The sequence below is a fragment of the Chaetomium strumarium genome (assembly GCF_033439665.1).
Source record: "Chaetomium strumarium strain CBS 333.67 chromosome Unknown B0T15scaffold_1, whole genome shotgun sequence".
NCBI lineage: Eukaryota > Fungi > Ascomycota > Sordariomycetes > Sordariales > Chaetomiaceae > Chaetomium > Chaetomium strumarium.
The window spans coordinates 5,194-29,126 of NW_026944429.1; the positions used below are offsets into that span (position 1 = coordinate 5,194).

The 23,933-nt window shown below is 55.9% G+C and overlaps 11 protein-coding genes across 11 annotated transcripts; 6 read left to right on the forward strand and 5 right to left on the reverse strand.

The window, feature by feature from the left end:
- Positions 1-1,327: 1,327 nt before the first annotated feature.
- B0T15DRAFT_515152 (uncharacterized protein) lies at positions 1,328-2,360 on the reverse strand. The gene has a single exon (XM_062868163.1). It carries the CDS (start codon positions 2,077-2,079, stop codon positions 1,600-1,602), a length of 480 nt encoding a protein of 159 aa, XP_062725073.1. The 5' UTR covers positions 2,080-2,360; the 3' UTR covers positions 1,328-1,599.
- Positions 2,361-2,987: 627 nt separating this feature from the next.
- On the reverse strand, positions 2,988-4,378 carry B0T15DRAFT_22 (uncharacterized protein). The gene has a single exon (XM_062862802.1). It carries the CDS (start codon positions 4,046-4,048, stop codon positions 3,002-3,004), a length of 1,047 nt encoding a protein of 348 aa, XP_062725074.1. The 5' UTR covers positions 4,049-4,378; the 3' UTR covers positions 2,988-3,001.
- Positions 4,379-4,797: 419 nt separating this feature from the next.
- B0T15DRAFT_515154 (kinase-like domain-containing protein) lies at positions 4,798-7,353 on the forward strand. Its single transcript, XM_062868164.1, has 2 exons — positions 4,798-5,839; positions 5,898-7,353. The coding sequence occupies exons 1-2, from the start codon at positions 5,021-5,023 to the stop codon at positions 6,969-6,971; spliced, it is 1,893 nt and encodes a 630-aa protein (XP_062725075.1). The 5' UTR covers positions 4,798-5,020; the 3' UTR covers positions 6,972-7,353.
- Positions 7,354-7,477: 124 nt separating this feature from the next.
- On the forward strand, positions 7,478-7,701 carry B0T15DRAFT_515156 (uncharacterized protein). The gene has a single exon (XM_062868165.1). The coding sequence runs from the start codon at positions 7,492-7,494 to the stop codon at positions 7,660-7,662; it is 171 nt and encodes a 56-aa protein (XP_062725076.1). The 5' UTR covers positions 7,478-7,491; the 3' UTR covers positions 7,663-7,701.
- A 10-nt stretch (positions 7,702-7,711) lies between these two features.
- B0T15DRAFT_488046 (uncharacterized protein) lies at positions 7,712-8,217 on the forward strand (the record flags this gene model as incomplete). The annotated part of the gene is made up of 3 exons (XM_062866470.1): positions 7,712-7,830; positions 7,905-8,129; positions 8,187-8,217. 3 exons carry the CDS (start codon positions 7,712-7,714, stop codon positions 8,215-8,217), a joined length of 375 nt encoding a protein of 124 aa, XP_062725077.1.
- A 1,953-nt stretch (positions 8,218-10,170) lies between these two features.
- On the reverse strand, positions 10,171-12,435 carry B0T15DRAFT_515161 (1-phosphatidylinositol-4,5-bisphosphate phosphodiesterase delta-3). Its single transcript, XM_062868166.1, has 3 exons — positions 11,824-12,435; positions 11,699-11,739; positions 10,171-11,635 (listed from the first exon to the last, which is right to left on the reverse strand). Exons 1-3 carry the CDS (start codon positions 12,267-12,269, stop codon positions 10,341-10,343), a joined length of 1,782 nt encoding a protein of 593 aa, XP_062725078.1. The 5' UTR covers positions 12,270-12,435; the 3' UTR covers positions 10,171-10,340.
- Positions 12,436-15,465: 3,030 nt separating this feature from the next.
- B0T15DRAFT_104 (NADP-dependent oxidoreductase domain-containing protein) lies at positions 15,466-16,922 on the forward strand. Its single transcript, XM_062861401.1, has 2 exons — positions 15,466-15,756; positions 15,827-16,922. Exons 1-2 carry the CDS (start codon positions 15,579-15,581, stop codon positions 16,684-16,686), a joined length of 1,038 nt encoding a protein of 345 aa, XP_062725079.1. The 5' UTR covers positions 15,466-15,578; the 3' UTR covers positions 16,687-16,922.
- B0T15DRAFT_99 (uncharacterized protein) lies at positions 16,783-17,710 on the reverse strand. Its single transcript, XM_062871520.1, has 2 exons — positions 17,118-17,710; positions 16,783-17,026 (listed from the first exon to the last, which is right to left on the reverse strand). The coding sequence occupies exons 1-2, from the start codon at positions 17,325-17,327 to the stop codon at positions 16,880-16,882; spliced, it is 357 nt and encodes a 118-aa protein (XP_062725080.1). The 5' UTR covers positions 17,328-17,710; the 3' UTR covers positions 16,783-16,879.
- Positions 17,711-18,241: 531 nt separating this feature from the next.
- Positions 18,242-19,332, forward strand: B0T15DRAFT_488050 (uncharacterized protein; the record flags this gene model as incomplete). The annotated part of the gene is made up of 2 exons (XM_062866471.1): positions 18,242-19,115; positions 19,190-19,332. 2 exons carry the CDS (start codon positions 18,242-18,244, stop codon positions 19,330-19,332), a joined length of 1,017 nt encoding a protein of 338 aa, XP_062725081.1.
- A 478-nt stretch (positions 19,333-19,810) lies between these two features.
- Positions 19,811-22,260, forward strand: B0T15DRAFT_515176 (uncharacterized protein). Its single transcript, XM_062868167.1, has 2 exons — positions 19,811-21,865; positions 21,904-22,260. Exons 1-2 carry the CDS (start codon positions 20,308-20,310, stop codon positions 22,059-22,061), a joined length of 1,716 nt encoding a protein of 571 aa, XP_062725082.1. The 5' UTR covers positions 19,811-20,307; the 3' UTR covers positions 22,062-22,260.
- On the reverse strand, positions 22,177-23,877 carry B0T15DRAFT_515178 (uncharacterized protein). Its single transcript, XM_062868168.1, has 5 exons — positions 23,256-23,877; positions 23,145-23,202; positions 22,969-23,068; positions 22,652-22,896; positions 22,177-22,571 (listed from the first exon to the last, which is right to left on the reverse strand). Exons 1-5 carry the CDS (start codon positions 23,676-23,678, stop codon positions 22,336-22,338), a joined length of 1,062 nt encoding a protein of 353 aa, XP_062725083.1. The 5' UTR covers positions 23,679-23,877; the 3' UTR covers positions 22,177-22,335.
- Between the last annotated feature and the right edge of the window lie 56 nt (positions 23,878-23,933).

Here is a 23,933-nt window from a genome sequence, read left to right on the forward strand (position 1 = left end):
ACGGAGGACCTTGGCATTCTTCGGTTGCTTTAACCGCCGTCGCTACATGGCCTATTCGTTCCCGGCGATTTGGAAGTGCTGGGCTCCGCCCGGACCTAGCCTGTTTCTTATCTGCCGCACCCTAACTTGGGATGCCGAACTCGTCTTCTTCTCGGGGAACCGCTTTATCATCTACGATTAACGGGCCGTGCCCGCCTGGGGTTTACCGTTTCTTGATCGAAGCGCAGAAAGAAATGTCGTCCCGAGTTACCCCTATCCAAACGAACCCCTAACTGCGTCGCACTTTCTACGAGACGTCATCCCCACCCGATGCATCGCCTATCTCCGCTTTCTAGAGCTAGTCTTCCCTCCATACTTCCCCCGCAGCTAGCGACACGTAGGGCACCCTGCGATGGAGGACTGGTGCGCCACTATCGACTGGCTCCGCGACAAGATCAACGCTCTCGGGCGTAAACTGCGGCTAGTCGGGGCCGAAGTCGGCGATTTCACTACAGAGGTATACACCCCACGGATGACTATATCGGACGGGGACGCCATCATAGATGCCTATATGGATCTCCTTCGCTCCCTGAAACCATTGGCGGGAAGCGGTCTCGCCAGGTTCTCTGCCAGCCAACCCTACCCTTGGTAATAGACCGAGCGATTTTCCACAAGGCATCTGCCGAGACTCGGCTACAGGCTGTAAGATGGTAAAACTGAAGATGAAGGTGAACGAACACGCCGAACGGTTCTTATGGGTGATCGGTATAAAAGCATGTATGCGAATAATAAGGAGGGGCCGAAAGAGATTTTGTGGCAGCACTTTCAATACGCGCAAATATAGGGCGCTAGGATGCTCAGGACCGTAAAACGGCTTCATTGATAGATCACCCCTTCTTTTAATAGAATCGCGGTTAGAGGTTGTGCTCCGAGCAAACCATCTCGGTCTCTCCCCCCCCCCCGGGCCCCTTCCTTGCCCTACAAGACTTAATAATCAGGAAACGAAGCGTCTATTATACTCCCACGGTTGGTCCGAATTGTATCCGCCCTTTTAACCCGCAAATCATCGCCGGGTTCCTAGGGATCTGGTTGCGGTCCCCGCCAAAGCCTGCCGCGCATGGTCCACGCAGACTACTCTCCCCGATCGACGTAATAGTCATCATCTATATCGTCGTCGTCGTCGTCTTCTTCGTTGGTATCTTGTGGCGTATTCCACCATATGTAGAGTTACCAGCAGAGGGAGAGAGGTGTAACACTATAGGGAAGCCTAAGGGTAAAAGATTAGTGGTAGCATATGATGAAGATAGGTGCATTGAAGTAACTGATCTGAAAAGAGATCTAATGAGAGAACGGAACGGATCAGGGAGGTTACTGCTTATGTATATTGGAAAGGTTCCCATAGTGGTATGTAGCCTAGGAGTTATTACCCCGGTCCTTGCCAAGCACTCTGCTGTGTCCGATAAGAAGGAGGCGGGGGTGGGGAGAAGGAAAAGTTAATTGAATGTACTGACGATAACGGACGAGAGTTTTAACCAGGGCCGCTAGCTCTTGCTTAAAGCTCTTAAGGAGCCTTTTCCGGGCTCTGTATCTTAAGCTGGAACGCGCCCGGAACGTGGCATGTTACCGACTCACACCTAGCTGCTTTTCACCTTGTTGTGGGTCTGGCAGCTTTTGAGCATAGGGTTGTCTCTCCCGTTGTTTCTCGCTCTGTCCCTTATTAGGCTGCCTCTTAGCCAGTTCCAGTACTTGGGCTCCCTGCGCTAGGATTGCCTGGCGTATTCGACCCTGCGGTGGTTTGGTATCCACAGTCAGCTGTTTCTTGATGCTAACGCCGGTCCGGTCGGGACGGGAAGCCGGACGCTTGGCGGCATCGCGCCTCTCCTTCGGCCGACGAATCAGGCTTCTCGGGAAGTTGAGGATGGAGAGGATGTCGCCATCGTCGGAGCAATCCGATGGAGTGGGCGCTTCCATCTGCTCGATCCATGCTTCCGTCTCCCTCCGATGCTTCTGGTGTACCCCCGGCGGGGTGAAACCGGGCGGATAGCCGGCGACTTCGCCGTACATATTGAAACGGAGTTCCATTCTGTAGAGAAGCCCCATTAGACGTAGATCAAGTTGCCTGTTGAACTCCTTATAGTCGTGTTTCTCGTGCAGCGGCGACGGCGGAGGAGAGACGGGCCCAGTACTGGCGCTGGCGCTGGGGTCTCGATCCGGACTGTAGGAGCCCGTTATGAGCGTGGGGGTGCGGTGTCAGGAACGAACGAGTGTGGACTTGATTTGCGCATTATCTTGTAGAAGTTTGTCGCGTCTGTCGTAGTGTCATCAGACAGAAATGGCAACCGGCGACGGTGTTAGCACAGAACGAAAAGTCGGGAACCGACTTGACAACTCTTGGCAAAGTTGGATTACGTAGAGATTTGGCTCCTTAAGTTAACGTTAGTTAACTAAACTTATAGGTACTGGCACCTGGCCGATTTGTATAGCTAGCGACGTAATTCATGACGTTTAACTTAGTTGGACGTTGGAACTGTCCTTGTTCAAGTCCGAATTCAAAAAGAAGTCAGCAATGTTTATTTCGTACTTTTTCTGGGTAGCGTATAGCACGTGGACGTGTCGACGTCGTCGTACGTCCTGCCCAAAGTTGACGGTTCAGCTCCCCAGGTTGGATCGGCGTTGCCCGGATGGGACAGATCAAGCATTACTACCAGAGCAGCAGACATTCTCACCATCGAGTGCCTCCCCAGAAGCGAACCCTAATGTTGATGTTAACCCTCGACATAGCATCAACAGCACAACGTTTTGGCTAAACCCCGTGATCTGCTCCGAGGTGGTGGAAGATTAAGCGGATAAGGACTTGGCCAGGCCTAATGGCTCCCTTGGCTGACCTCGGCTCAGCAGTGGGAAGTGTAATTGGCCTAAAGTGACACAATCGAGCAGGATGTAAAGGAAGTAGCATTTGGACAACACCGTCAACGCAGCGAGATCAAAATGGTGAACGGTTACTGTTGTCATCATTCAGTCATCAGTAACCGGCTAGCTGCGTCTTCCTGGGACGACCGCTCCCCTTTTCACATCCGCTGGCGCGCCGCCGCCCTTCTCTCGCATCCACGATAGCCGCGACCGTCTTCTTTGCCGCTGTGCCTGTCGCGCCGCTGGGCTTCCTCGCCCTCTTGCTTTGGGAAGCAGCCGCTTTTGCGATGCCCGCGTCCTGCGTCTTCCGTGGACGGCCTCTCTTTTTCGGAGGGTCCGCAGTCGACCGCGTGTTGCGGGGTGGTGGGGCGGCGGGAACGGCTCTTGAGGGGCGTTTGCTCGCTTTCCGACCTGTCGTGACCGTAGGGGTTGCCGGTACTAAGTTGGCGGCTATTGCAGCTATCCGGGCGCTTCGCCGGGGTGCTTGTAGCGGCGCTGGCGCAACCTGTGCCGGCTGGTTTTGTTTGCGTGGACGTCCACGGCGACGGGGAAGCGGGTTGGGGGGCTGTGGCTCCGCATCCTGGATGGGTTGGTCTTCGGGCTCGGCCGCCGCGTCAGCGGCTGCGTCCAGCGGAGCAATGTCGTGGTTGGGTATATCGTGGTCAGGAAACCGGTCCGCGTCGCCGTTCTGGAAAATGAAAGACTGGTGCGAAAGGTCATTTGCAGCGTACTCCGGCAGGATAGATCGCATATACCAGGGGGGTGGCGGCGACGGTGGCGGAACGGCTTCAAGGGCATCGACTTCGGAAGGTGTGAAGTCCATGTCGTCGGTGATAAGGGGCGACAGGTCTTCTGGCTCCGGCGACGGGCTCTCGTGGCGCCACTTCCAGCCCGGTACCTCCCAGTCGCTTTTCCACTCTCCCCGTTCTTTCCACCATCTTTCCACCCGGCTCTCTTGTTCCGGTTCGTGGTGTCCTCGTCGGTCCCAAGGAATTCGGTGACTCCTAGTCATGAATTCGAAGCTCTCGGCCCAGTACATGAACCAAGGTCTTGAGATTATAAATGACTCGGACTCGGTGGCAGAAGCGTCATCCCCAAGAGAGGAGCGTGGAGGAGGCGTGGCGTGCTCGCCGTACGCCAGGTTGTCGCGGAGCTGCATTGCCCGGCTGATGGGATGTCGCGGGTTGGCTAACTAGGTCTTTGAACTCTTCGAGAGCGTCGTCTTCGGACCGCCTGAACATTGGGTGACGCAGTGCTTCTTCCGCTTCGGATTCGCTCGACGACTCGTAAGGCGGCGGATCATCGCGCTCAAAGCGGTTGTTGAGCGATCGTTCAAGCCGGTTCGGCTGTTCGGCAAGCAGTTCGAGTGCTGGAAGGGCGCGCGCCGCTATCGCAGTCTGCAGTTGCGATCTGTCAAAAAACGGCGGCATCGTTATCGCGGCCCTGCTGATTGAAAGGTTGTGGAAGGAAGAGATCTTCGGCCGTGAGGCTGCTCCTTCAGTTGATGTTTGAGCGCATTGAAACGTTGGCTATTAACAGTGACCAGCTCCGTGGTTCACGCGCGCATTTTATAGCCAATCATCAGCCTGTCAGGTGCCACCATTCTTTGTTCGGCGGGCATTCAAAGCGCTTCAAAGGTTTGCTTGAAACAAGTAGCGACCCCTCGTGTGATTTGTTGACTAACGGTTCCAGCAAGTCAAGGTGCTGCATTACCCGTCTAGCCTACTGGTCAGGTATCATAAGTTTTGGCCCATGTATGACAAAGAAAGAAAGCAGCTCGCCAACTCCGGCGGGTGAACTGTTGCCCCCCGCCCTACCGTTCTTTGTCCGGCACGCATTCAAAGGTCTGCTTGAAACAAATTGCAACCCCTCATATGATTATTGACCAACAGTTCCAGCAAGTCAAGGTGCTGCATTACCCGTCTAGCCTACTGGTCAGGTATCATAAGTTTTGGCCCATGTATGACAAAGAAAGCAGCTCGCCAACTCCGGCCGGTGAACTGTTGCCCCCTGCCTCCCGTCACAGCTGGCCTGTTATGTTATACCTAGTAACCTGCCCAACTTCACTGCCGGATGATCGCCACATGCAGCAGGCACATCCACTTGTCGTTCAACGCCCCCGACCTCAGCGATGGTTCCCATGACGCAAGCCTCCAAGGCCAACGACAGGACTCTTTTTCACCTGGTCCCGACTAACCAGGCCGCCAAAGAAGCCCTGGAACACCCCGACAACCGGCGTTTTGTTTCGCCTAGTGCTCCCAAGTCCGGGAAGCCCGGGCTTGAAATAGGCTTCCATGTCCCTCCGTTCTCTGGCGGCCAGGTCATCACCAGACTTGGTCGCAACGCCGATCTAATTCTCCGCCAGACCTATTCGCGCGTCCATGTTGCCTTCGAAATACATCCCGTAACACACGTCGTCATGCTTTCAGTTCGAACGAAGCATCTGTCGTCCGTCACCGTCACCACAGTCGAGAAGCGACGGATACAGTCACAGCAAATTTCCGGGGATTGTGCCATTCTCTATGGCCGACCCTATGTCATCAGCATTCCTGTCTACGAATTCCTATTGCACTGGCGCGATGTCGAGAACGAGGACAACGTTCAGGCTCTGAAGGACTTAGCCATAAGGGAGTACGAAGACTCTATGATGCGGCTCAAGAACGTCAGATCACGCGACCTCTCCGTCGGTCCCGACATCTCGACGTCAGATTCGTGGTATATGACAAGACTGCAATCTGCGAAAGCCCCTTTGGTCACCGAAGCCCGATACCGGCGTGTCAAGATTGGGGGAGGCGCGTTTGGCAAGGTGTATAAGACAATGGATGTCAAGACGGGGAATCTCTTTGCGGTCAAGGAGGTCGACCTCCAAAGGCAAAACGGTCCAGGGCTCGTTGAGCTCTCCCGAGCCGCGCTTTACAGGGAAATGAAGATCCTGGGGAAGATCTCGCATGTGAGTCTCCCGCTTTTCGCTCGGTTGCTGGCCGGTCGAATAACCGCCCCCTGAATAGAACCATATAATCGAATGTCTCGGGACAAAGGACTTCCACACCGACAAGCCGTTGATTTTCATGCCCCTGCGTGAGGGCAACCTTGCCTCGCTTGTTCAGAATATCACACCTTCCGATGCTCTCTGCACCCAGGTTCTGGAGCAGATGCTTAGCGCTCTGGACTACCTGGTCTTCAAGAACTTATGTCATCGCGATGTCAAGCCTCCAAACATTCTCTACAAAAGCCTCCGCCAAGACAAATATCACTTCGAGCTCGCTGATTTCGGGTTCGCAAACGACATCCGCCTCGCAAACACCTTCTGCGGAACGATGTTCTATCTTGCGCCAGAGGTTCATAGTCATGGTGTTCAGACTCCGAAACTGGATGTTTGGTCCCTGTTCGTTACAATGCTCGAAATCCACCCACAGTCCAATTTCCCGCCACCGGGTGTCACGGACTACCTTGATATTGTACGAGCCGTTCAGGCGCATCAAGGCTGGGACCAGCTAAAGCCCATGGCCAGAATGGATCCAGCGCGCAGAGCATCTGCGGCTCAGATGCTTGTGAGGATATTCAACGGGCAGGGTCTGACGACGCCAAGGAACGCGATTCCTGAGCTTGAGCCAGACATCCCAGCACCAGCAGGAGCACTCGTCCAACCAACATCTCCGCCAGCGCCTCGGCCCCGTATCATCGAATACCCCCGGACGCCGCGCACCACCCGGCGGCCGGCACGGCCGACCCCCTCACAAGGCATCCTCGCCAACCGCGGATCCCCGCGGCCCCTGCCACCACTCACACGCCCTGACGAGCGAGACCAAGAGAACAGCAGCATGCCATCTCCGCCCGACTTCACAGACGCTCCCAAGCGCGCGGCAGTGCGGAGTGCGAAACGTCGGCGGGTTTCCAGTACCAGCGAGGAGGCGACAGAGGACCGACGACCCACAAAGCTGCGGACCTCAACCACCACGGCACGGTCAAGTCAGCCGGGCCTGAGCATATCCGACCCCAGACGACCAGCCCAAATAGCCGGACGCCGAAAACTAAGGCGATCGCCACGTCTCGCCGCCTTCTCGGGAAAGCCAAATGGCTGACCTTTCACGTTGGCGAGGGGCCTGCGATGTCGGTGCTCCTGCCATTGCCCCCGAGTTAGCTAGCCGACGTAGGCTTTAGACGTCATTCGCGCCGCCTGCATCGGCACGACCCCGAGACACTGCCAAATCTACCCGTTGTGAGCAGCCTGACCATCAAGTCAATGTCGAACGGCACCGGCGCCGAAAATGCGACAGACATACGCCTTCTGTCTCCCCTCGTGACGCTGCAGTGCCTCGTCCACCTGCCGGCTGTCCAAGAGTGGAATGCCCCCTGGTTGTGGGAGCGGCCCATTGCTCCCTAAGCATGACCAGTCGGTGACCCAGCCGAGCCTGATCCATCCCGCGGATAAAGACCCGGTGTTTGTCGGCCTGTGAAAAACGCTTTAAGTCTTCTTGTTTTTTATCGCTATTATTATAGTTCATAATAGCCTCTAAACGCTTAGCTTGATACTCTTTATCAGAATGTACAATTTTTAAGTGCAAGCTCGGTGCGCAGCTAAGCCTGTTCGAAGTGCGTGCCATGGTCACTTCAGACCCGTTCCCCAGTTTCAAGGCATCAACCGACCAGCAGTGGTCACAGATGCGGCGATTCCGGCTCCTCGAGCTCCATTCCCTCCGTCCAGACGGCCGGTGGTACTTTGTCGGCCGCGGTGGCGAGGATCCGCACGACTCTGAACAAAGGAGGGTATAAGATCTCAGACATAGAACACTACCCTCGCGAAACCGACACGGACGGGGACATGGACCTCCACGCCGAGTACGGCGACAACCCGGACGACGGGTACGATTACGATCTAAACATGTTCCGCACTGAGCCCTGCAGGGAGCAAATCGAGCCCCTGCTTGCGGCGTTTGCGAAGTCTCTGACTCGCGACAATATGCGGAGCCTGCAGGACGCAGAGATTTACAGTGGTGGGACCTGTCAGACGACAGAGAAGTGGAGGAATATGGCCCGCCGATCAGAAAGGGCCACAGATGGGGTGCAAAGTCCATTGCTGCGCGTGGTAGTAAGAAGCAGAAGGACGGTGATGCTGCTGCTGCGGTACCAACGCCACCGGTGGTGCAGTGGCAGGTTGGCGACTGGAGACCCGGCGAGGAGGTCATGAGTTTGTTGGAAAGCCTAGGACGGCAGGAGTGGCTCGATCTCGAGTGGGACAGGTATAGACCTATTGGGGTTGGGAGGGGGGGTGGGGGGGCCGACTTGCTGGGAAACAGCAACTCTTCACCCATACAGTCGGGTGGGTAAACAGAATCATTTGTTGGGGATTTCGAGAACAAATGGTCTGATACCTTTTTAGAAATGGCTGGTTGAATATGCGATCCCAGCAGCGGGGAGGGCGGGAATGGATGCTCATCATCATCGAGGAAGCATCCCGAGGAATTCCGCATTATGGTCATCTCAGCAGATGCTCAAGATGAACAGTATCAGTTGGGAGGCGGCAGCGAAAAGAATACAAATCAAGTTTGTACCACAAGTTTGTACCAAAACGGATTTGTCCTGGGTTTCATGGAAGGTGGGCAAAAGTTGCGCTATGCAGAAAAGAAGACCTCCGAAGAGCTAAAAAAGGACCTCGAAAGAGGTAAAACCGTAAAAGGACCTTCAGCAGGCCAAGATAAAGATCAGGAAAACCAACGGGCAAGCGTGGCTGGTACGTCCTCATTTCTTGTAGTAGGCACCATGGAAAACGGGAGAAAGTTTGTTGATTCTTCCAAGTGCCGGGAGGGCTGGCAGGAGCCATAGAAATAGTCATCCCACACCCACTAGCTAAGAATGGCAATAACGACCACAGTTCCATGCTCCTTTTAGCAGGGCCATAGCCACACAGGCTTACTTGAATCAATTCTGTGCCTCGGAGACTGTGCGTGCCGTGAAGATTAAGACTCCTTGAGTTCGGAGGTTGCTGATGTAGATGGTGTTCGCGCTGTAGATGGTTAGGGACCCGACGATGGAGAAGGAGAGGGAAATGGACCGTATATAGTACCAACTACTAAGAAGACATTATATCCCAGACCGCTTTGTACATGAAGCATAGCGGGCAACAGAGACAGAACAGGCACTCGCAACAAGCTTTGCAACCTTCTTTAGCCTTCGATTCTTCCTTCTTAGGAGCGGAATCGGCGTCGGCTGCAGTTCTCTGAGGGTTGGGGCTGGTCTCTGGGGTATAAGGCAATTCGGATAACGACGTTGATGAAGGAAGACCTGGGGCCGAACGAGATGTCATCCTCACAATAGATGCCGAGTGCTATGTGAGATGATCTGAGGTGCTGTAAGCAGGTGAGGAGACAGATCCTCCCGTCAACTGACAGCGAACTTGATTATCCTGTTGGTGCTCTGTGGAGCTCCTGTGTGAGGTGAAGGGTGCAGTGTTGGAGTTTTGAGGACAGTAATTGTTTAGTTCGCTGGGTAGGTATTGAACCGTCGAGGGAGTGGAGAGCTTCCGAGTGATTTCGATGCGGAAGTCAGGGTAGCGTGCCAGGGAAGACGAAGGCGTGGTGTCAACGGGAAACTAGGGAGAGCGGTTTAGTAGCCCTTTTATTGGCGCGGCCGTCTGATGTGAGGTGTGGCAGAGTGCGATGATCAAAGAGTTGCTATGTTTTGCGTTCGAGACAAAGAATGCTGTTGTATCTTATATCTTCCGACTCCTTACTACGTGCCACAAACTACTCTGTGCCTTTGTTTCTCGAACTCATCCTTATCAAACCAAACACCCATTAGCTACAGTAGGTAGTCCTCCTCATCCACCTACGTAGATACGATTCGTCGGAGGACAGATGGTTCTTGAGAGACATGTCCACCGCGGCACTGCGTAGGAGTAGCCGTGGTGATATCACTATCCTGAACAAAAGTGATTTTGGTGGGCCGCGAGGGCTGCCGGAGCCCCTGATTCGGAATTGGTGAGTGGGCAAAGTTCCTGCCTTTTCTCTATGGTCCCAGCAGAATGAGATATTTCCGTAACCTTTGAGGCATTCGTGCCAATAATGCGGTGACTAAGCCATGGAGATAATCGCGCGGTTATGTTCCCAGAACTTCTTCTTTGTTCATCTCAAGGTGGCCCTTATAATGCCGCAAACGGGTCATGCCATTCGGAAGCTAACAAAGAAGGAGCAGTAATAGAAACCACGCAATACCTGGCTAGAAATATTTTACCATTGTTTAAGTACCTATGCCTTAGGGACCTTGAAACGCATGGGTATACTCACCAAGGGTGACGACATCAAAGGCCGATGCCTGCTCTCCGTACTTGGGAGTCGCAACGCGGTCGCAATACTGGCTTAGTCCCGAGTACTTCGCTTTAACTGTAACAGTGTTTGTCCCGTTCAACAAACCATTGCATTTTGAGCGCTCAGTCAGGTTATCTACTCTAGTACCTATACATCCCGAACCTCGAACTTGACCAACAGCGAGCATTGTGTCTCGTGTCCCCGAAGATCCAGCATGCGGACAAATCTCCAACCCGGCTCAACATAGACCAGCCGGACAGCCGAGACGGCTAGAATGGGGTTGCTCGAGAAGCTGTCGTCGCTCTTAATGAGCATCCTCACAAAGACCAGCTCATCGTCGACGAATTCCCACTCCAGGGTCTCGTCCCACACGGGGTCCGTGTTTTCAGGGTTCCCGCGCTCACCACGGCCGAGGCCAAGGAAGGGCAGCGGCGCAATCCTCCGCCTATGGTATGGTGCCGTCTTGCGCTTGACCTTGATCGGATCTGGCCCGCTTCCCGGCTGGAGCAGTGTGCAGGTCAAGTAGGGTTTGATCTCGTCCACGTCGCGGCCCTCGGGGAGGGGAATGTCGGTAGCCCCGGCCACGCGGAGCTGGAGCATTTTGCGGGGAGCCTGCGAGGAAGGGTTACCGCTGCCGCCGGGGCGAAGGGCGGCCGGCTTCAGGACATATCCCGGGGTGCCGGCAAAAAGGGCATCGTTGAGCTGCATGCTTGCGCCAAAGACCTGCCAGTTGAGGGCGCAGATCTGGGCGCCAATGGCCCAGAACGTGATCGGGGAAAGGTTGTGGGAGGAGATGCGGGTGCCCTTGGGGAAGACGCGCATCAGATGTCGGGCGTTATGCTGCGCGATCTCGACCGCATGCTCGGTCATGTGCGACGCCACGCGAGACTCGGACATGTTGACGAGGTGATGCCGAGGCGGGCCGTCCTTGATCTTGCCGTCCGTGAACCAAGACGTGTCGCGCGGCTTGACCGATTGCGCATAGACACCAAGCTCGGCCAGTTCCGGCACGATGATGGGCGGCGGGGCGGCTTTCTTCTTCGTCTTGTACTTCTTGCGCGCCTGCTTCTCCTCCTCCTCCGAGTCGCTGGAGGAGCTGGAGTCGGACGAGTCGCTCGAGTCATCGGCCTCGTCGGGGAGGTGGTACTCGACGATGACGGCAATCTTGCTGCCCAGCTCCTCGAGCCGCACCGGTTCTCCGCCCTCCTGTTCTTCGTGGCCTTTCTCGCGAACCGGCGCGCTAAGCAAGCGATCGCCCCATACCTGCTTCATGATCTGGACCAACCGCAGTTGCCCGCTATGGTCGCAATGGTTCTCCAGTGACACGAGGATCGGGGCTGGCGAATAGCCCTGGACCGGAGGGCTCGTGGCCTCTAGGTCAACCACATCGCGGACTGTCTCACAGACGGCTCGGAAGGGGATATTGGAGACCAGTGTGTAACCTACAACAATCCCGTGAGCTGGTGCAACTGGACATGATAAGCCAGAAAAGCATTTCTAATTACCGTGCGTGACTTTTGGCTCTTTGGGATCGTCGGGATTGTCCCTTCGGCAGGCGTCAACAAACCGCGGCTTTCTCCACGGAAATTCCGGGGTGTGCGTGTTCGTTTGGAGGACGATGGATACTTACCAGGCGTCGATCTCGATGCAGCGCGCCCCCGCCCTAAGCGTGGTCTCATAGGCTGCAGCAGATGACGTACCGTAGAGTTGATGGGCCATAAGGTATGTGTTGTGGCTGGAGCTGATGTAATACTCTGGCAGAGGGTGAGATCGGTCGATGAGATGGGCCGGCGGCGAGACTATGGGCTTGTCGAGGAGGGCGCCCAGTCCTTCGGCATCGTCCTCATTCAGGACCCCTTCGTGGGAAAGGAAGCACTTCAGTGCCTCGCTGACACGCAGCCGGCGCAGCGTGATGTCAGTTTGGAACGCGCTGTGGCCGCCCCCGGCCAAGGTATCGGCGTCGATCTCTTGGCCGATGTCCTCATCGTCCTCTTCGCGCCTTGACATGCTCTTGCTCTTGAAGGGATTAAGTCGGGCCATACGTGATGAGAGCTTTGAGGTTGCGGAATCAGCCATCGTGGTGTCTGTCAAGCGGATTCTTTACTTATCGAGATGTGTTGGAATCGGCACGGTTGTTTATAAAGGATTGATTTGTTGAGGGGTCGATTCGAAGTTTCGAACGCAGTAGCGGGGTTGCTGATGCACTGCCACCGGCTGCCAAGAGTCTAGACAACGAAGCATCAGTTAAGCCCGAGAGTTAAACTACAGTAGTAGTAGAGGAATGCGTATTTTACACAGGTATATACAGTACGTGTCCAAAAGTCTGGAGCACCCCACATTAATTAAACGCGCATCGCGACACGACACCCCCCATCATCAACCTTCCAACCAACAGAAATACAGCCCACCATGTTCAATTTGGCCGAGCTTGGTGCCAAATTGACGGTCGGCCGTCAGCCTGGCCAGGAGTTATCACCAGCTGCACGTGCAGCCATTGCTGGTGCCGTCGCAGCGGGGGCTAGCCAGACGGCTGTTGCCAACGCGTTTTCCATCAGCCGTCGTGCAGTCCAACTATCACTTCAACGCTTCGAATCTTCTACCACCTTTGAATCCAAGCCTAGAACTGGCCGGCCAGAGATTCTTACGCGTCGGGAGAAGCGGTACATCATCCAACTTGCAAAGCGGAAGCCCTGCCTTACAACGCAACTGCTCACTAATATAGTTGATGCTCGGATCTCTCGATCAACAGTGCGCCGAGTTCTCCGCCATCATCGAATGCGCAAGTGGCGTGCACAAAAGAGAATTCCATTGACAAAGGCTATAGCAATGGCTAGATATAAGTTTGCTTATCTTTGGTTAGAGAATCTCGAGGTGCTAATGCGAGTAAGTGACTCTGAAGTTTACCCTTGAATCTACTGACCAACCTCTAGTCTATCTTCACCGACGAATCGTCTTGCCAGAACAATTCAAGTAGCCCAGCAGCTTGGGCATTCCGGTTCCCTTCTCAAAAATGGGATAAGAACTTTGTTAATATACAAAGTCATGGTAAAGGCACTATCTCGATTATGATCTGGGCAGGAATCTGGAAAGGGGGGAGGACTGACCTTATAGTCATGGAACGTGACTATCAACCACCGCAAAAAGGGGGATATAGCTCTTGGAGCTATCAGTGGGCATTGGAAAAGGGCCTTCTTCCAGTTTACGATGGTACAAGGCATTTCCAGCAGGATAACGCCCGGGTCCATACATCGTTATCCTCGACCGAGTGGCTCCTAAATCATATGATTGAGGTCCTTGAAGACTGGCCTGCTCATAGCCCAGATCTTAACCCTATTGAGCATATGTGGGCTCTATTGAAACGGAGGATGAAGCAGGAATATCCAGATATCTGGTTACTCAAGAAGAACCACGTGGATGTTGCTGAGTTTACTAGATGTCTTCGGCGTTGTTGGTGGTCAATTGACCAGGCTCAGATTGACAGGCTGGTCGACTCAATACCCCGGCGATTGGCTGCAGTCAAGAAAGCCAGGGGTTGGTATACAAAATATTAATGGCTAGAACCAGGGCTTTAAACTATATATATCTGCATTGCTAGAAATTCATCTGGTGGAACGTTATTGTAGGATAGGTGTCTTGGTCATGATGTCAAAAATCGTGTGGCGCGGGGTGGTTGGTGCGGGGTGCTCCAGACTTTTGGACACGTACTGTAGCATAAGGAAGCGATTGTTCAAGCTTCCTCCCCTTGGCTTCCGAAACTCAACTTGACTCTCGCATCCGTCTCCGAGACTTCCCTGTTGGGCTCTTACCTTCCTCATTCCCTCGGCTTATTTGTTAACGAGATGAGGACCGACTACGAGATAGCCACACTTGCATGGGACGCTCTACCGGTAGAGCAGTAGTTATCTGATTATAAATGTTCATCCATTACATTCAACACTCGACGGTAGCCAACAACAGCTTTAACGTAACTGGAACCATTCACCCGAGTTGAGCACCGACGAGCAGCGGCGGCAGCTGGGGGAGGGCTACATCAAGGAGGAGGGAAGATGTTTGACCCGGAGCTTTTTGTCTTGCCGTCTCCACGCGTGCCAACAGATGCCGACGTATTCGAGATTCTCGCCCTGTGGCGGCCTCAGAGGCTGCGCCGCATTGTTGGCCAAGTCGGCCTTGCTCCCATCCAGGGCCAGGGGCTTCCACTTCTCCCGGCTTCGGACGTATTACGGAGGCGGCGCCAATGGATGACGCTAAACTGCGCAGCTCGCTGGACGATGATCTGAACTCTATGATGACGAGCCCGGGGTAGGTGTGGCTTTCCGTACTCCACGTCGCAAAGCTGTTTGACATCGACAAAAACTCGCAAAAAGTGTAGAACGTGTTCCCGGAGCTGCCCTCCCCTGAACCGGATCGCCGTTCCAGGATGAACACTAGGTATGTGGATGCCATCAGGCAGGCTGCGGCGATGGGCGTCCGCCATGGCACGGTGGCTGATTGTACTGGATAGAGGTAAGAAGTCCTTCATGACTCTTTTTGGGCCTTATATTCCAGGATCAGAAGGGCAATCCAGTAAAGGAGACTGAAATCGAACCATACGTCTACACCTACCAATGTTCGAAAACTCTGTCGAGCTTGACAGCATGCATTTCTGCCGTATATGTCTCGTTCGCTATCGTATCTAGACTTCACCTTCCAGATCGCCGGCTTGCTGCACTTGGGCTGCTCTCTATCGGTAAGGAGTTCTCTGGCGCTCCTTGGAAAATACCACTGGGCTCGAAGGTGACACCACCTACTTGAGTATGGGATAATTAATTTGTGGGAAGGATCACAGTTTGTGACGGTCGTTTGTCACACTCGCCATTCCCTGTTTCCGAGTGTTTCGTCCCTTACAAGGGACTCGCTTTGCAATGCATCGCGGCTTCGGGAAGTTGTTGGCGCCCGTCGACACCGCCGTCCATACCTAACTTTTTCGCATTGTTCACCTGTGCGGTCCGTGTAACGTGCGAGCCCGAGTCTTCGGCTCTATCTCCGTCCACCCATTCCGGCGCGTCCTTTGTCGGTGTGTGCCGCGTCTCAGCCATTTGACATCGACACCAATCGGATTACTTCGCCCGTTATATCCATTAAGTCCGCCGGTCAAGAACAGACAGGTTGCACAAAATAAGCTGTGTGTGTGCGGCCAAAAGAACACACAAACAAGATCAGGGGGGCTGCGATGGTGGAGCAATGGGAGGGCGCAAGACGACCAAAGACGAAGTTCCGCAGAACTCCAACTATTATATCTTGCCTTTGGCAGTCGCAACCTGCGTCCTGTGGATTGCTCTTCACAACCTCGACTAACGACAACTGCATCTGACAGTTTTTCAACACCAGCTCTGTTTTACCATCACAATGAGCGTCGCTGTAAAGCTAGCCACCCGACCCCTGGGCAAGAACGGGCCCCTCGTACCGCGCATAGGGCTCGGCCTGATGGGTTTGAGCAGCGCGCACGGCGTGCCCAAGCCTGATGCCGAGCGTCTCGCGTTCCTCGATAAGGCGTACGAGATGGGGGAGACGTTCTGGGACACGGGTAGGTGGAGCCCCTCCCCCTTGCGATTTATTCATTAACTCATTTCATCATTGACGGAAATCGCGTTCAGCCGACATGTACCACGACTCGGAAGATCTGCTTGGCAAGTGGTTCGCGGCCAACCCGGACAAGCGCGGCTCCATCTTCCTGGCGACCAAGTTTGGCTACCGACGCAGCGAGAAGGGCGAGCACGGCATCGACACGTCGCCCGAATACGCGCGGCAGGCGATCGAGCGGTCGCTGCAGCGGCTGGGCACGTCGTACGTGGACCTGTACTACCTGCACCGGCTCGACAAGGTGACGCCGATCGAGAAGACCATGGCGGCGCTGGCCGAGCTGAAGCGGGCGGGTAAGATCCGGCACATCGGCCTGAGCGAGTGCAGCGCGTCGGCGCTGCGGCGGGCGCACGCCGTGGAGCCGGTCGCGTGCGTGCAGATGGAGTACAGCGCCTTCAGCCTGGACATCGAGGCGCCCCAGCACGCGCTGCTGTCGACGTGCCGCGAGCTGGGCATTGCCGTGGTGGCCTATAGCCCGCTGGGCAAGGGTATGCTGGGCGGCGCCATCCGCTCCGTGTCGGACGTGTCCAAGCCGGGCGACATGCGCGCCGCCTTTGCGCCCCGCTTCTCGCAGGAGAACCTCGACGCCAACCTGGCGCTCGTCAACAAGCTGTCCGAGATTGCCGGCCACAAGGGCGTCAGCACGGCGCAGCTGGCCCTCGCCTGGCTGCTGGCCCAGGGCGACGACATCTTCCCGATCCCCGGCACGCGGAATCCCGAGAGGCTGGCCGAAAACCTCGGTGCCCTGCAGGTGGTGCTGACGGCCGAGGAGGAGAAGGCCATTCGGCTGCTTGCGGACAAGGTGGCCGGAGGGAGGGAGGGTGCCATCTTGACCGACTACTACTTTGGTGACTCGCCGCCGCTGGAGGCTTAGCCTTTATTTAGGGTGTGATGGGCATAGATTTCCCAATGTCGATGGTTATGGTGTGTTTCTGAGATAGCTCAAAATACAAGAAAATCCCATCAGCCGATACTATAGAAGGCGCGGTCCTAATCGCCCCTCTAGCATTGCTGCGCTACACATAGCAGAATGTATATTCCCTGTTGGACCCTATCACTATCATGTATCAACCCCTTTCTGGGTAGAACTCCCTCTTGGCACTTGCCCAGTCTGTACCGGGCATCCGACTTAGAATCTCGGCCTCTTGCGGCTTGATGAACAACGACTCGGTTGCCTCGCGATAGGGTTTGTAGTAGTCCTTTTTCACCTGCACCTGTCATGCGGCAAGCGTGTTAGAAGACTAATCCGTACGTAAGTGCAGTTGTTCCTCTCTTCATCCGATTCACAATGGGAACTTCACTCACATTCATCATGTAATCCAGACTGGCGTTCCAGTTCTCGACAATGCGGAACACGCCGGGATTCTTCTCGTCGCGGTACACCTCGCAGAAAATATTGAGGGGCTCTGCCGTCACCTTTTCGAAGAGCGGGCGCAGGACGGCGAGAAAGGCCTCGGACTTGGCGGGGTCTACGGTTATCTTGACATGCACCGACAGGGGCGTATTCTCTTCCATTTTATGCTCTCCTCTGACAGACCCAAGGACGGGATCGCGGCACAAGGTGAGTGAGTGGGTCTGGTGGTGTCTTATGCAGCGGGCTTACTGCGGACCTAGTACATGTGTAGTGGTTGCCAGGCTGTTTACATACTACTCGTAGTTACCACGTGCTCCTTCGTCCGCTTCGCAATGCAACAGTGCATATAGGCATCGGGTTGACGTCCGAGGGCACCAGTCAAATCCGCGTCCCTTGAATTGCAGAGCATACTTGTTCCGAGCCGTCCGAATCGGTGCGCATCTTCGCCACTGCGCGACGGTGCGACGGTAAGCCGACGCGGCATCCGGCTGCCCCCCACGGACTGGAGGGGGGGCATCTGGCTGACAGCCGGCGCTAAGTCTGTGGTGGTGGTATGCCGGACTTAACGGACCGAGGTTTTCTGTGCCGCGACTGGCCCTGATGACTACCGGTACTATCAAGCCGCATGCGGGCGCATGGATGGTGGAGGGATGGACCGCGTCGTGCCGATACGCACTCGCAGCTCCCGCTTCCGCACCAGTCTACAACAGTCAATTTAATTCTGTGTTAGTAACCCGACGCCGATTCGGATCAACAGCCCCTAGGGGAAGTCGAATCCGAAGTTCCGAACCGGCAGCCGATCGGATTGGAAGCGGCTTGCCTACGGAAGTCTCAGGTTCTCCGCCATGCACTCGACAGCATCGGCGGGAATTGCCCTGTCCGCTATCCGCCAGAGATGCAGAGCCACGGACCGAGTGTTTGATGTTGCATGAGCCGAAGTGATGCACATGCCGGCAAAGACCATGTGTTGTTGCGAAGCATAGCATACGGAACCTTGCATCTCTCTGTCCTGTCCTCCATCCTATCTTACTCAGGTACTCAGGCCATACTCAGAGTCAGACAGACAACCGCCGCGATGGCGCCCTCGTTGTCGACCACCTGGACACACTTCCATCCGCCCAAGCCCACGTTCACGGACAAAGACGTCCCGGATCTCACGGATAAGGTCTGCATCGTCACGGGCTCCAACACGGGCATCGGCAAAGAGGTCGCCCGGATTCTCTACTCGAAAAACGCCCGGGTCTACGTCGCGGCAAGGAATGAAGACAAGGCGCGGAGCGCGATTCAGGACCTCACGGGCTCGGTCCCGGCGTCGAGGGGATCGTTGGAATTCCTGCCCCTGGACCTAAGCGATTTGAACCATGTCCGGGACGCGGCGCGCGACTTCCTGACGCGGGAGGACAGGCTCGACGTACTCTTCAACAACGCGGGCGTCATGGTGTCGTCGTCGGCCGAGCCGCCGCCCCAGACGGCCCAGGGCTACGAGTTGGCCCTCGGCGTCAACTGCATCGGGACCCTGCTCTTCACCAAGCTGCTAACGCCCGTGCTCGCCACCACCGCGAAGTCTGGGACGAGTTCGGGCGCAGTGCGCGTCGTATGGCTCTCGTCGTTCGCCCTGGAGCTGTTTGCGCAGCCCAACGTCGGCGTCCCGCTCGACAACCTTGACTACCACGTCCCCAAGCCCGGGACGGAGCGGTACGGCATCAGCAAGGTGGGCGTCTGGGCGCTGGCCGTCGAGTATGCGAGACGGCATCGCGACGACGGCATTGTTAGCGTTGCGATCAACCCGGGCAACCTGACCTCGGAGTTGCCGCGCCACCAGGGCCTCGTGCTCAAAACCGTGGCCCGGCTGGTTGGCTACCCGCCCTTGCTGGGGGCTTATACCGAGTTATTCGCCGCCTTCTCGTCCGACGTGGTGGTGGCGATGGAAAGGGCCGGTAGTAGCTGGGGTGAGTGATCCTCGTAGCCTAGCCTAGCCTATTTACTTTACAACATCTGGGTAGAGAGACTGACGCTGTAGTAGTTGCTCCCTTCGGCCGAATGTACCCCTTACGTGAGGATTTGCAAAACGCCATGCGGCGCGAATCAGAGGGCGGGACGGGGGGCACTGCTAGATTCTGGGACTGGACCGAGGAGCAGATCAGGCCCTATCTCGGCGGGTTATGAGTGCTCGTAGCTAGGTAGCGGCGTATGACTTCGATAATGATTACATGCTCATTCCGAAGTGCAATGTACTTGCAGTCATAATACTGACCAGCCGTTCCCCATCACTCGTTGCGATCTTTGATTTGCCCATGTGGCCTTCGACACGAGCTGACTGCAGGATGCGATGTTCAACCCTCACTACTGCCTATTATTTACACTAAAATCGCTTGAGTCACCAAAGACAGGCATTCGGACTGCAGATCGGTTTCATCCTAGAGCGAGCGTTATCGCTTACAAAACCATGGATTTCAACAGGCTCAACGTTACCGCGCATTGGCCTCAAGGCGGCCCATCCCACACGCTTCCATGCCTCTGGATGGGCGCGGGAAGGCGCGGGGTATAGTAGGTGTGTAACACTGCATCCGAGATGGCGTACACCGGTTAAAGGTCAAGGGGCTCCTGTCCAGGGAGCTGCCCCGGTGTGTAACCAACCATCAGACACGGGATAGGCATCCATGATTGCCGGTCAGCCAGCCACTGCCCCTTGCCTCTGTTATCGACAGCCGTCCTCAGGGGCAGCGCGGTGCCTACCTCCTCCCTCCCTCCTCTCTCCGTCTGTTGACCCCCCCGCACTATGAGTTGCCGGTCAATCCCCACATAAACCACGATAACATCAATGAATATGCAGTCAGCATCGACATGCAGTCTTGCAAACGCGGTCGAATATCCGTCCGGCTTCGAGAGAACTGTGCAGTAACCCGTCGAGCCCAGGTTGCTCCCGCTGCAACTCGCAACCTGGGGATGGTTGCGCGCGTAAAGTTGAACAACGGAATAAGTAGGGAAAACCGGGGAATTGCGGTAGAGTGCTGCTACTACTAGAACTAGTACTAGTAGCAAGCACCTCGGACTTAGCACCATGAACGAAGTTCCAAGCATTAGCGCCCATCTCTTAAGTCTCAGCTCGTTTATGAGACCAACACCCCAAGTAAATCCCCCATGTCGGCCTTCGGACTCCCGCTGCCACCGTTCCCGACGTCCAAGCGGTCGGCCTGTAACCGCTGCCGCAGCCAGAAGCTCCGTTGCCCGCCAAGGGAGCCAGGCAGCGAGGCCTGCTCACGATGCATCCGCCTGGGCGCCAAGTGCGAGACAAGCTATCCAAGACCGCCCGGCCGCGGCGGCGGCGGGAGGACTAGTGGCAGTAGCGTCTCGGCATCGCAGCTCAAGCCCAAGCCCCCGCCCTCGAGTGTAGACGCAATTGCGGCAGGGTTGTTCCTCCCACCCACGGCAGATGCGGGCCATGTGGCACATGCAGCGCCGAGTGTGGGCTCAGTCAGCTCCCAGCACCTTCATAACTTCGCCTTCTCCCTACCGGAGGATTCGCTCGACATGTTTGGTCTAACACCGCTATTCGACAACCATATCCACAATCTCAGCCACAACGAGGACCCTGCTTCTTTTCTTGACGACGTCACCGGCGCTGTCCCGCCGCTGCTACATTCGGGCGATGTGAGCAGCACCACGTGGGGACACGGACCTGTAGACGGTGACCGGCTAAGGGAGGATGAAGACCAAGAAGAACAACAGCAGGACGAAGAGGACGAGGACGCGGACGGGGACGAAGGGCTAGGCGCAGGCACAGGAACAAGCATTAGCCAACTCACGCATGTCTTGGACTGTAACCACCGGCTGTCAGCTCTGAGCTTGGATCTGTCCCGACAGCTCAGGCAGTACCTGATTGTGGCAAGCCCGGCTCGCACGCAAGGGGGGACGCCAACCCACCCGGAGATGATGGTCCTCGACCAAGCGGAGGAAAGCAGTTCCACGACGCCGGAGGAGCCGCTTGCGTCACGCCTGCTAGCTGATGCCCTCGCCGACTCGGCCGAGTTCCTCACCATCATTCAATCCTACCGCCCAGAGAAGCGCCGCATGAATAATCCTAATACTAATAGCAGCAGCAGCAGCAGCACCAGCAGCACCAGCGGTGGCCCCAGCACGCCGCGGCCGGGCATGGTGGTCACACTACACCTCCTGGTCGTCTACCTGCAGTTGGTGGCCATCTACGACCGGCTGTTGCACCTGCTAAGCGACCAGCTGCTGGTATTCCATGGCGATAACAATACTACTAGTACTAGTAGTAGTGATAACAACAACAACAGCAGCAGCAGCAACAACAGTAGCAGCGTCTACCTTGCAGGGGCAGCAAATCAAAATCAAATTCAACATCAGGAGAAGACGGTGCTACCGGCGTTGGCGCAACTGGTCTCCTTCCCCTCGTCATCGTCCTCCTCCACCGCACCTGCTTCCCAGCGACGTACTTCCAGTGCAGGCGGAACGGTCGGATCTCCCGGCGGCGCCAGCCTGCAAACCAAGATCCTAATGCACGCCATTCTGCACCAGTTCGAAACCATCGAGCGGCTGCTGGGTCTGCCGGGCGAGTTCCAGGTCACGGAGCGGCAGCAGCTATGCCGTCCCCCGACCAGGCGGAACAGCGGTGAAGGGGGAGGAGATGGTGGTGGTATTGGTGGCGGCGGCGGTGGTGGTATAACCCTAAGGGGTGGCTGCTGGAGGACGCGTGTGCCTCGGGACTGCTAGATGCTATCGTCAGCCATGAGGGGTGGTATGACAGGGAGGTGAGTGCAGAGGATACGAGTGGTAGTACTACTAATGAAAAGGTTGGGGTGGTAGGGTTGGGCGCGTTGGCTTCGTTAAGGGGGAAGCTTCGGAGTTTACAGGTGTCTTTGAACATGTAAGTTCGAGCCGGTCATTTTCATGAATCATAGGGAATCCTCAACATTGGGAACGAACCGACGTGATCATAGAGGTGATAGCTCCTTGATAGGTACTCGTAGGAGGCGATGCAGCAGGCACATCAAATTGAGCAGTTGTCTTGTACTACCTGTTCAATTATTTCATCCTTGCTGGAGGATACTATTGTAATGTTACTGTTCCCACAACTGTCATTCCTGCAACCCCCAATTCTCTAGATTCTTCCATTACTATTTCTTGTGCCTACTCCCTCGTGGCTTATGCAAGCGCCAACTCCTCCCGCGTAAACGTCGGCACATACTTGACTGGCGGCGCCAGGAACTGGACCCGCCCATTCCACGGCTGCTTGCGCGTCTCGGGCGGGTGCGGGTCGAGGACGGTGACAGCCCTTTCATACGGAGCCGGTTCTAGAACCGTGAGCCGCAGCTCGACGCTCTGGCGCGGAGGACATCCTGGGCGGGCCGCCAGGTTCCGAAACGCGCAATGTGCGACGCCTGTGACGCCCAAGTCAGACACGGTACTAGGTAACTTCCTGTTACGATCCTCGATATATGGAGAGCTGGGCTGGGCATACCAAAGTGCAGCGAATTCGCCGGCGGGTGCGTGTCGTACTGGGTGAACAGCACGGCCTCGTCCGGGGTTTGGTTGCCGAGCCAGTACCACCGGTGGTTGGGGTTGTGCCGGATGTACATCGTCTCGGCGACCGTAACCTGCGAGATGTGATCGAGGCACACCAGGTCCTTCTCGGGGTCGACCGTGGTGGGGTCGAGCACCGCCAGCGGGAAGTCCTCGGCGTGGTTGACCCTAGGCCGCCAGAGACTGAGAGGAGATTTTGATTTGTATTAGTTCAGCACCATTAGCGAGATCCCAAGTTTTGCGCTTGTGTCTCACTTGATGATCCGTGCTCGCAGCTTGCCCGACAGCACGCCCTCTTGTTCTTCTAGAGTCATCATGCCGCGTATCCTGTCCCAGGCGTCGAAAGCGGATGTGTCTGGGCGGAAACCAAGTCAGGTCCACAGCTCAGTCCAGCACGTGCTTCTACGGCCACCTGGCTGTCTGAAACCTACCGATGTGCGCCTCGGTCCCAACACCGGCTCTTCCATGTGCCTTGTTTGCGCTTCTGAGCTAAACCCGAGCAGATCAGCAACCCGCAGAAAACAAAGACCGAGGTCACCTACCAGAACATGGTTCGGGATCACTCGTGTAGCACCGACAAGCTCCTTGACCAACCCCGCCATCTCCACGGCGTAAGCCTTGGAGTTGCTCTCATGATCGAGAGCGGGCAGCTCGGCGGACCTGTTCTCGATGAAACAAAACCCGTGCGTCTCCAGGGTCGGCCGGAAGTGGGGGACGGTCCGGAGATCGGTTACGGACAACTCACTTGGCTGGAAGGCGACGTTGGATGCCGGGAATCCCAGGTCCGGCCCGCTGAACCTGTATGGCTTTTCCGTCTTGTGGACCTCCGAGTCTTGCAGATAGTTGGCCACAGCTGCCATGGTTGTGGAATCGATGTGACTGTGGATGTGATGAGTAGCGGATGGAGAAACAGAGTAATCGTTGGTCCTCTCGGCTTGATGACTAGAACAGGCAATGCTCGTCATCACCTTATCTGGCCGTGGCGATACAACTTACTATAACTACTAGTAGCACCGGGAACCAGGGTGCCAAGCCTTGCCAGCGTTCGACTAATGCTGCAACCTACAAGGCAAGATCCGACGCCCTGTCGAGACCCGACTTAGCCCTACGCCACAACTCTGTTCCCATTCCCGTCCTTGCCTCGCCGACGGGGCTTGGCTAGAATCATCAAAAGGTGATCAAGATGGCAGGAATGCATGTCACATTTGGGTCACCTAATC